This window comes from Gorilla gorilla, chromosome 1 (assembly GCF_029281585.2).
Source record: "Gorilla gorilla gorilla isolate KB3781 chromosome 1, NHGRI_mGorGor1-v2.1_pri, whole genome shotgun sequence".
In the NCBI taxonomy this organism is placed as follows: Eukaryota; Metazoa; Chordata; class Mammalia; order Primates; family Hominidae; genus Gorilla; species Gorilla gorilla.
Window position 1 is genome coordinate 234029732 of NC_073224.2, and position 10652 is coordinate 234040383.

General features: G+C 57.5%; 1 protein-coding gene across 6 annotated transcripts; it reads right to left on the minus strand.

Moving 5' to 3' along the window:
- Positions 1-1232: 1232 nt before the first annotated feature.
- On the minus strand, positions 1233-10585 carry ZBTB48 (zinc finger and BTB domain containing 48). Of its 6 annotated transcripts, none has more exons than XM_004024565.3 (11): positions 10484-10585; positions 9236-9994; positions 8239-8480; positions 4508-4619; positions 3752-3844; positions 3257-3343; positions 2883-3037; positions 2316-2452; positions 2070-2234; positions 1669-1757; positions 1233-1597 (listed from the first exon to the last, which is right to left on the minus strand). In XM_004024565.3, the coding sequence occupies exons 2-11, from the start codon at positions 9923-9925 to the stop codon at positions 1301-1303; spliced, it is 2067 nt and encodes a 688-aa protein (XP_004024614.3). In that variant the 5' UTR covers positions 9926-9994; positions 10484-10585; the 3' UTR covers positions 1233-1300. The 6 variants fall into 6 exon arrangements, with proteins under 6 accessions (XP_004024614.3, XP_004024615.3, XP_004024613.3 ...); XM_004024566.5 differs by having other exon boundaries at positions 10398-10548; XM_004024564.5 differs by having other exon boundaries at positions 10464-10539.
- Between the last annotated feature and the right edge of the window lie 67 nt (positions 10586-10652).

A 10652-nucleotide genomic window follows, 5' to 3' on the forward strand; every position in this document is an offset into this window, starting at 1 on the left:
TCCCAGTGCTTTGGGAGGCTGAAGAGGGAGGATCACTTGAGCCCAGGGGTTCAAGACCACCCTGAGCAATACAGGAAGACCTTGTCTCCATTTAAAGAGAGAGGCCTGAGAAGTAAATGCTGTGGAACGGATGATGCCCAGGAAACCTGCCTGCTCCAAAGCTGGTCTTTGCCTGTTGGTCCTCTGCCCGGGCCCAGCTCCCACAGCCCTTCCTGAGGTTGCGGTACATACAGGTGGTGATGAGACTCCCATCTGCGATGAGATGGCCCTTGGACCTGGGGAGGTGGAGCCCTTCAAATACAGTCCCAAACCAGGCTGTGAATCCACACAAGCCGTCTGGCTCAGGATGTTTTTCCTATCTATCTGCAGAGTCCATCTGAACCTGAGGGAGAGGCCAGTGTCTCGGCTGGGAAGGAGAGCAGTGTTGAGACCACAGTGGGCCTCTTTTTTTTTTTTTTTTAAAGACAGGGCCTCATTCTGTCGCCTAGGTTGGAATGCAGTGGTGCAATCTCGGCTCCCTACATCCTTCGCCTCCTGGGTTCAAGGGATTCTCGTGCCTCAGCCTCCTGATGCACCACCACACCCAGCAATTTTGTATTTTTAGTAGAGAAATGAAGCTGTCAATAACTTACCCAGGGCCAACTTAGTTGGGAAGAAATTTAAACAACAGCAATCTGCTCTAAGGCCCACGTGCATTTGCTCCTTGCCACACAGTACCCCACAGCTATAGAACGTGGGGACTAAAGCCTCCTGGACACACAGACCAGGCTGCTTGAAGGAAGGGCCCCACCCTCCTCAGACCCCCAGGTGTGCTCAGCTACACTAACTGGGCCCAATCCTTGATTCTGCCCAACAAGGCCAGCCCCGTGGGCCCTGACCACTCTACTGAACTCCAGAAGCTTAGTAATGAATTCTATCTCCAGAAGCCGGTATCACCTCAGCTCTAAAATAGGAATACTGGTGCTCTAACTGGCCAGCGTTCCCCACTCTAAAATCCTGCAGTAATGAGGAACAGAATACAGATGTGGGGAGCAGCCAAGGCCAGAGGTTTGGCCCCCAAAGGAACCCCATCCAAGCCTCGCTCAGCTGAGGTTTCCTGACAGGAGGGGAAGCTGCCAGCTGAGCTGAGGCCCACACAGGACCAGGCAGGGCACCACTCTGTCCTGAAGGCATGGGTGGGAAGGCAGCACTTCCCCAACTCCAGGACACGGGAACAGACTATCAGGCTGAAATACGAGAGTCCAAAGCCACACGGTTTATTGAGGGGTGGGGCTAAGTGGGCTCTGGTGGCCAGAGTGGGCTATGTGTCACAGTCCTCGGGGACAGCAGCTGTGATGATGAGGGAGGGCTCCAGGACACCTGGGCCGGTGAAGCTCTCCTCTGCACACAGTCTCTGGCCGGGGAGCTGGGAGGCCAGGCCGCCCTGGGCCAGGGACTCCACAATGACCTCCGCCGAGCCCACCTCCAGCTCTGCAGGCGGCTGCAGCGCCACCACCACCATCTTCTCATCCTCGATGATAAGGTTGCGGAGCTTGCGCTGCCGCGGGTTGTAGTTCTCCACCCGGTCGTGGATCTCCATGTGCCTCCGCAGGTGGGCCTGGCGGGGAGGGTGAGCTCAGGACTTCGGGGGATCCTGGGGTAGGGGAAGGGGCCCGGGCCCTGGCCTACCTGTCGGGTAAACTTGTAGCCACACTCGGTGCACTCAAACTTCCTCACCCCCTTGTGCCGTCTGACGTGCACACGCAGTTGCTCCACGGCTGCAAGAGGGAGAACGCGGGGGGGATCGTGCAGGAGCCCCGGGACCCTCGAGGAAACCCAGCAGGAGGTTGGGACAGGCAGCAAGGGAGGGGACCAGTGGTTTACAAGTGCTGCACAGGCCCTGCCAGGCTCTCCAGTGCCACCCAGGGTCACTACTGCACAGGACACCCCTGCCTTCAAAGCAGGTCCACTCTCAACTCTAACCATGTGGGGCACAAAAGAGGTTCACTGGCAAGAAAGGAGCGTTTCCTCCTCAGAGACCCTCCAACTCGGATGAGCAGGAAATGGCTCTCCCAGGGCCGCCCAGGTACCTTTGAAGGTCTTGCCGCATATCTGGCAGAAGTGGGGCCGGCCCTCCTGATGGCGGCTGGCCACGTGCCTCAGGAGGGGCCCCTTCTCAGTGAAGCGCTGTTCACAGAACTCGCAACTGAAGGGCCTTTCCCCGGTGTGGGTGCGGTTGTGCTTGTCCAGGCTGGCTGCAGGCACAAGGCAAGAGCTCAGCCTGTGGCCTTGGCCTCGGGATGGGGAGGCGAGGGGAGGGGCGGGGCGTACCTCACCTTGGGTTCGGAAGGTCTTGCCACAGAGGTGGCACTGGAAGGGCTTCTCACCCGTGTGTGTGCGCAGGTGCATGTTGAGATTGGCCTTTTGGGTGAAGGCGTGGCTGCAGAACTCACATACGTGTGGCCTCTCATTCCTGTTAAGGTGGGGACATGGGGCAGAGGCCATCACCAAGGGAAGTGACCCCCTTGCTCTGCTACAGCTAGGAGCATGCCTGGTGGAAAGAGGGCTTGGGCAGTGCTAGGAAAAGGGCACCACCTCCACCCCGAGAGCAGAAGGACAATCTATGAGCAGGAGTCACAGGAAACTAAGGAAGCTCAGAACCTGCCCCGGGGGCACAGAGGCTTGTCTGAGCCTGAAACATCTGCTCCCAGCCTCTCCGCCTGGCATAGCTGCTTGCCCCTCAGGTCCCACTATCCCAGAGAGGCTGTAGGCACTAGATTCAGGGTGGAGGCCAAGGGGGGCACACTCATCTGTGTAAAAGTCAGCAAACTCTGTCTTCCCTGCCGGTGCAAGCCTGGACTGGCAGCAGGACTGGGCCCCAAGAGAGAACGGGCGACACGCACCTGTGCTTGGCCTTGATGTGCATCTGCAGGCCATTCCGGCTCGAGGCCCGGTGCCCACACTCCTCACACACAAACAGCTTCTCACCACGGTGCTTGAAAGCTTCATGCAGCTGCAGCTCTGTCCGAGACAGGAAGCACTTGGCACAGGTGGGGCACTGCAGGCAGACCAGGCAGGCAGAGGGAGGGACCAGGGCCAGGGTGAGAGCAGGGAAGGGCTGCCTGGGAGACCCACAAGCACCCCCGCACTGAACAGCAGACCCACAAGCCCCCTCCCCCTGAACAACAGAAAGTACATTGCCGGCTGCCCACTCTGGGCACAGCTCACTCTTGCTCATGCCAGCATCAAAGCATGCCCAGCCCTCCCTGTCACTTACTGCATGGGGCTTGGGGGCTCCATGAAGCTTGATCATGTGGCTCTGCAAGTCCTTCTTCTGCATGAACTGCTGGGAGCAGGAGGAACACTGAAAAAGAGGCCCACAGTCACCTCCAGGGCGGCCTGCACCCATGAAACCCTGCCACCCACCCTTGGGCTATAGGGCAGGAACTAGAGGGAGGCCCCGGTGAGATGATTCTGGGAGGACCCCTGATCTGGTGTGAAGGATGGTGCAAAGGAGGGCCCTCAGGGCTCAGCTGCCCAGAAGATGCCAAGCCTGTCCTCCATGGAAAGAAACAAGGGCCTAATACGGACCTTGGAGGTGAGGCTGCAGACAGTAGCCCTGCCTAGATAAGGGGGCACTGGACAGGCAGGGAAGGCAGGCTCCCTGACAGCTACTATGAGGGAGGTGCCTGACAGCACCCCATGTAAAGGGCTCAGCAGGAAGGATCCTGGGGCTACCCAACCCTGGCCCTGGAGACAGGCCAAGCCTGACCTTGTAGGGCATCTCCCCTGTGTGAGACACCATGTGCACCCGCAGCTCCATCCTTCGGCGGAATGTCTCCTGGCACACAGAGCACGTGAAGACCTGGCAGTGTGAGGGGCAAGCAGGGCCGGCATCAGCGGGGGCCTCTGCCTATGACAGCAGCCTCTGCCCGGACTTCCGCTTGCTGCTGGGAAGAGTCTGCCTGGGGAGGGGGGGACGCTAGGGTGGGAGAGGGCAACACATAACCTGCCTGGCCTGACCATCACTGAGTGCTGCAAGCCCACCGCACACCAGGCCCTTCTCAGGCCCAGACAGACTGGGGGCAGGGTCCGAGTGGCCTCACCCACAGTCCCTGGCCCTAGTGGCTGCTGACAGGCCTCTAGGAAGAGTGGGCCCGGGTTTCGGCGGGCCCTGACACAGAAGCCAGCAGTGGGGTTGCTGGGGGTGGCCAGGGGGCCTTTCCCAGCTGCCATCCCCTGTAGCGGCTCCCCTTCTCCAAAGCCAAGGTGGAGGTGGGCCAGGGGCCTAGGAAAGCCAACCCCAAATGCCTCCCACAGAGTCCCTCCTATGCCTGTCCCTTCCGCCCTCAGGACCTGTGTCCCCACCTGTACCAGGGCATGGACCTCATGACATCCAAGGACCCCACAGCTTTCCTGAGTTTACAGTACCCCTCTCAGACAGTCTCCTGGGGCCCTTCCCGGATGGCACGAAGACAGAGAGGCCAGTGTGCCCTGCCCACAAGTACCTGGGCCAGCTCCCAAGTACCTGTTCCGAGCGGTTCATGCAATTCCGGGCTTCATGCTCCAGGAGGTTCTCCTTCCGAAAGTAACACTTCCCACATTTGGGACACTCAAAGGGTTTCTCCCCAGTATGTTTCCTGCCAGGAGAAGCCACAGGGGTGGGGGGGCTGAGAGGGTTTCCCATCTCTCCCTCACCCAGGGCCCCCTCTGGGTCCCTTCTAAGGGGAACAAGTGCTCTCAGGTGACACTGAGAACACTGGTTAAGGTGCAGGGACAAGCCCAGAAGCCTCCCCCAGCATGGAGACTCTGCAAGGGAGAGTGCAGTGGCAAGAAGCTCACACAGGTCCTAAGAGGCTGCCATGGATCTGGCCAGCACAGAGGCCGACGGGGAGGCCCAGCTGACCGCATTCTGTCTGAAGGCAGAAACAGATCTTGGGTCCTGACTATTGGAGAAGCAACTCAGTCTTCCCAGAGCTTCAAACCCATGGCCAGATCCTCACCTGACTCCACTGCCCCACCAAGGCCAGCAACAGCTTCTCCCGGGTAGCCAGGGGAGCTGCCCATCTGGTCTCCCCGCTCCCTGACTGCCTCCCCCACAGGTTTCAGTTCAGGAGCCAGAACGACCTTTAAGTCAGACCTCAGTACCTCTTGGCTCACGTATCCCCAGTGCTTCCCCAATCAGAGAAAGGGCCCGGGAGGCCTATCAGGGCGCAGGCAGCCCTCCCCTTGCCTGCTTCTCTCCCAGGGTGTCGTCTGGCCATCTGGATCAGGCATGTGCCTCCTTGCTGCCTGTCACGCCCCCAGGATCCTCCTACCCCAGCGCCCTGGCTCTTCTCTCTGCCCAGATGCTCCCCAGTCACCCACTTGGTCAACTTCTTCACCTCCTTTGAGTCTTTGCTTAAATCTCACCTTCTCAGTAAGACTCTAGAGACCCTGGCTACTTAAAATCGCAATCGAACCCCACCCACAACTCCCCAACCCCTTGGCCCGCCTCTGCTTTTTCTTCTTCGGCAGCACTTCCTCACCGTCTACTGCAGGCAGATGGACTTATCTGTTATCTGCATTGCCTGGCAAGCAGGTCAGCTGCACAAGGACCTTTGTTTAGTTCCCTTAAATGCATCCCAAGCACCCACAAAGCCTTGCTGGCCACCTGGTAGACTGCTGAATCAATGAACTAAACGAACTCGACCTCAGAGCCCCTGTGCAGCCTGCGACAGCTCCTCCCACCTTCCAGAGGCCAAGCAGCTCTCTCATCCTCTTCCTCTACAGCAACTATCTTCATACCCCATCAAAATGACTTCATGAAGCCATCCCCTCCCAGTTCTCAGGGCCAGTCCAGCAAGCTGAAGCCCAAGGAAGGGATGGAAACTGCCCCAGAGTCTTACCCCAGCAGAGTACTTGAGAGCAAGCATCCAGCAGCACACAGGCTGCCCCAGGACCCCCAACACTGGGGTTATCCCAGCATTCCACTGGCAGCAGCTGCCCTGAACACGGTGCACAGGGACAGCGAACAGGTTTCCCCCTGGCTCCCATTCCAGGTGATTACTAGTGTGCCGCCCAACCTGGCATGGCAAGAAAACACACCATGATAGACTAGTGATGTCTTGGCTGGGAGTGGCAGGATTGGAAGGCATGCCACTGGGCCGCTATCCCCACAGGCCTTGCAGGGACTCCAAAGCAGTGCTGCCCAAGGGGATTCTCCACGATGATGGAAATGTGCTATGTCAGCACTGCCCGACTCAGCCACCAGGAGACACGTGGTTCCTCACCACTTCAGATTTGGCTAACGTATCTGAGGAACTGAATTTTTATTTAATTTTAAATTTTAAGTTAAAATAGTCCCTGGGGGCTGGGCACGGTGGCTCACGCCTGTAATCCCAGCACTTTGGGAAGCTAAGGCAGGTGGATCGCAAGGTCAGGAGTTTGAGATCAGCCTGGCCAATACGGTGAAACCCATCACTACTAAAAAGTAAAAAAATGGCTGGGCACGGTGGCTCACGCCTGTAATCCCAGCACTTTGGGAGGCTGAGGCAGGTGGATCACAAGGTCAGGAGTTCGAAACCAGCCTGACCAACATGCTGAAACCCTGTCTCTACTAAACACACACAAAAAAATTAGCCAGGTGTGGTGGCGCGTGCCTGTAATCCCAGCTACTCAGGAGGCTGAGGCAGGAGAATCGCTTGAACCTGGGAGGCAGAGGTTGTAGTGAGCTTAGACGGAGCCACCACACTCCAGCCTGGGCGACAGAGGGGAGACTCCATGTCAAAAAAAAAAAAAAAAAAAGTAAAACAATTAGCTGGGCGTAGTGGTGTGCACCTGTAGTCCCAGCTACTGAGGAGGCTGAGGCAGGAGAATCGCTTAAACCTGGGAGACAGAAGTTGCAGTGAGCCAAGATCATGCCACTGCACTCCAACCTGGGCGACACAGTGAGACTGTCTCAAAAAAAAAAAAATAACAGGCTGGGCGCAGTGGCTCATGCCTGTAGTCCCAGCACTTTGGGAGGCCGAGGCAGGTGGATCACAAGGTCAGGAGTTCAAGACCAGCCTGGCCAAGATGGTGAAGTCCCATCTCTACTAAAAATAGAAAAATTAGCCAGGCGTGGTGGCAGGCACCTGTAATCCCAGCTACTCGGGAGGCTGAGACAGGAGAATCGCTTGAACCCAGGAGGCGGAGGTTGCAGTGAGCCCATCTCATGCCACTGCACTCCAGCCTGGCAACAGAGTGAGACTCCGTCTCAAAAAAATAAAATAAAATGAAAAACAACATAGGCTGAGCGTGGTGGCTCACATCTGTAATCCCAGCACTTTGGGAGGCCAAGGCAGGTGGATCACAAGGTCAGGAGATTGAGACCATCATGACCATCATGGTGAAACCCCATCTCTACTAAAATACAAAAAATTAGCTGGGTGTGGTGGCACATGCCTGTAATCCCAGCTATTTGGGAGGCTGAAGCAGAGGAATCACTTGAACCCAAGAGGCAGAGGTTGCACTGAGCTGAGATCACACTACTGCACTCTAGCCTGGTGACAGAGCAAGACTCCAACTCAAAAACAAAAACAAACCAAAAACATAAAATAGCCCCTGGGGGCTGGGCATGGTGGCTCACACCTATAATTCCAGCACTTTGGGAGGCCAGGATGGGTGGATCGATTGAGCCCAGGAATTTGAGACCAGCCTGGGCAACAGAGCAAAACCCTGTCTCCACTAAATGTAAAAATAAAAATTGTAATAGCTCCTGGAGTTCCTGGTTACTTTATTGGACGCTGAAGGTTTAGACAAATAGACTTGAATGCCCCACTGACACCCCAGAGTGAACACTTCCCTGGAAACGCAGGTAGCACTGAACCAAGGCTTGGCACTGTGGCCCAAAGCCCACACTGCCAGGCTTCAAGCTGACACTGCCAGGCTTCAGAAACACCTAAGGTTGGGCCCCAGCTCTAGCACAGGGGCCACAGGTTTCTCACTCTGTTAGCAGAGACCAGCTGGAGGTCAAGGTCCACAGTGGGTGGAACCTGTTGACAAGATGTACACAAACCCATCTCCAACCAGAGTACTCACAGGACAGCGAGGAAGAAGAATCCAACCCAAAGCAGGCTCTCACTTCCTGATTATCAGAGGTGTACCAAGGCCAGACACTATGTGGGTCTGAGATGGATCCCCCAGCCCCTACCTCACCCAGAAGTGGGAAGTGCAGGACCCCTCCCCCAATGCGGGAATGGCAGACAGGAAAAGAAAATAGAAAAACAGAACGTTTACCTGTTGTGGACTTTTAGATAATATTTGCTGAGGAACTTTTTATGACATGTGGGGCATTCGACCGGCACCGCTGTACCTTTTCTGTTCTCAGCAGGCTCAGCTGCTAGGGAGCCCGCGCTCAGGGCTGGCTCAGCTGCACAGGGCTTTCGGATTACATTTGACTTCCTCCTGGTCAGCACAGCCTCAGGCTCAGACATGTAATCGCCATCCCCATCGTCCTCCACTTGAACCACCACTTCCCACTAGAGCACAATAGGCAGCAGGAGGGGGTGGCGTCACCAAATGAATCAGCAGGAGTTGTAGGGACCCAGCTCCAGTTCCATCCCAAGCCCCAACCCTGACAAGTCCCTTCATCAGACAAGTTCCTTCAGGGGCCCAAGGCAGAGCATCTGAATCTTGGATTCAGAGGAAAGTGGCTGTGTTTGTGGGGAACTGGAAGCTCAGCTGGAAACACTGCCCTGGGGAAACACCTGTAACCCTGATGCTGCCCACTCCTCTCAGGAAGGTGGCAACCATGAACAGCTGGGGCTTGCAGAAAGGTCAGCCTGAGGTCACCAGCTTCCTTTGGAGAAAGCCTGTTCCAAACCCACATTAACAGAGATTGTCTTAAGGTCCACATATTTTTTTTTTTTTGAGACAGGATCTTGCTCTGTCGCCTAGGCTGGAGGGTAGTGGCACCATCTCAGCTCACTGCAACCTCCACTTCCTGGGCTCAAGTGATCCTCCCACCTCACCCTCCCGAGTAGCTAGGACTACAGGTGTGTGCCACCACACCCGGCTAATTTTTGTATATTCTTTGTACAAATGAGGCCTCGCCATGTTGCCCAGGCTGGTCTCGAACTCCCAAGCTAAAGTGATCCACCCGCCTTGGCCTCCCAAAGTGCTAGGATTACAGGCGTGAGTGAGCCATCACACCCAGCCCAGGGTCCCTATTATACCAAAAAAGTGTCTATTCCCTCTATTTGTCTCCCCAGTCCCAACACCCTGGGCACAGTACCTCATTACTGCCGCCCTGCAGCTGGGCACCTTCAGCCTCTAAGGGCCTTGGGGGCACTTTGCAGTCCTCGGGTTTCTTGTCCTCAGGGGGACAAGGCTTCAAGGCCTGCTTGAGTTTCCCACAGAGGGAGGAGGGGCCCTCACTCTGAGCTGGGGAATGCAGCTGGAGCCTCTGAGGACTGTGACTGCCTCTGGACTCCTGATCCCTGGGGACTAGACCCAGAGTCCTCGAAACTCCCTCTTCTTCCAAGCCTGCCGGCTCCTTGACGTGGCTGTTCACATTCTGGGAGGCAGGGGGCCCCAGCCCACTCTGGCCACCTGCTGCCTGTCCCACTGAAGTTTTGGGCTTGAAGCTCTGGCACAGCTCTACGGCCTCTGGCACTCGCAACTCCCTGGCTGCCAGGAGCACCTGATCCCGGTTCCCTGAGGTGAGAGCGAGGTGACCAGTGTAGAAAAAGTCCAACAAGAGGCCAAAGATCTCAGCGAAGCCAGCAGGGAGGACGACACTGCCCCCTGAGCCATCCCCGTAGAGGCTCTGGAAAAAGTGACTGCAGCAGGCAAGGACACTCCAGTGCGCCTTAAACACCAGGCCCCCCACGTCCAGAGTGGCGTCGCAGTACTGGCCCTTCTCCCGCTGCTTGTTGAGCTCCTGCAGAACCCTCACACTGTGCTGGACGAAGGAGCCGTCCATGGTCTGGAGGGCAGGGAGGCAGAAGTGACACCCCGGCCAGCCTAAGCGAGGGTATGCAAGAGAAAGCCCCTGGAGTCAAGAGAGAGAAACGGGAAGTTGGCCTCTACTCAAATAATCATATTTATCAGCACGAGGGCTTGGGTCAGGGTGAGGGGTGCACGCGGAGGGCTGGAACACACTGACAGCCTCCCGGGGGCCGGGGGCCATATTGGATTGGCCAGGGGGGATGCTGATGGGGGGCCAGGGTCGTGAAGAAGGGCCTGGTGAGAAAAATCCAAGTTTGGGGAAAGGAGACATGGGACGAGCGCGAACGGACTGGCCCGGCACAGTGAGAGGATCCTGGACGGCGGAGGGCGGCAGCCGCGGACAGGTGAGCGAAGCCCACGCCGCGCCCACAGGTCCCGAGCGGCCGAGCGGAAGGCAGCCACGGCGGCCCGCAGCCCCTCCCTCCCTCACCCCGCGCCCTCCTCACCCAGGCAGGTCCTCCCAGAGCTGGCCCCACTGGCCCCCTGCTCCGTCGCCTCCACAGCCCACGAACCTACTGCCCGCTATGCGTACCCCGCCGACAGTGCGGAGACTCCACCGTCTCCGCGCCGGACGTGACGTCAAAGCGTGCAGGCCAGGAGGTGCGCCTCGGAAGCGTAGAGCTTCTAGCTCCGGCCCCCCCGAGGGCGGAGCCCCGCAGAGAACGGCCAATGGGATGCGGGGACGATGCCTCGCCCTGTTC

Excerpts from the sequence above, each read along its gene's own strand:
- ZBTB48 (XM_004024565.3), bottom strand. The coding sequence starts at position 9,925 with ATGGACGGCTCCTTCGTCCAGCACAGTGTGAGGGTTCTGCAGGAGCTC. Across the intron at positions 2,453-2,882 it reads CACATCAAGGCCAAGCACAG|GAATGAGAGGCCACACGTAT; the intron begins GTGCGTGTCGCC and ends CCACCTTAACAG. Across the intron at positions 1,758-2,069 it reads ATGCGGCAAGACCTTCAAAG|CCGTGGAGCAACTGCGTGTG; the intron begins GTACCTGGGCGG and ends TCCCTCTTGCAG.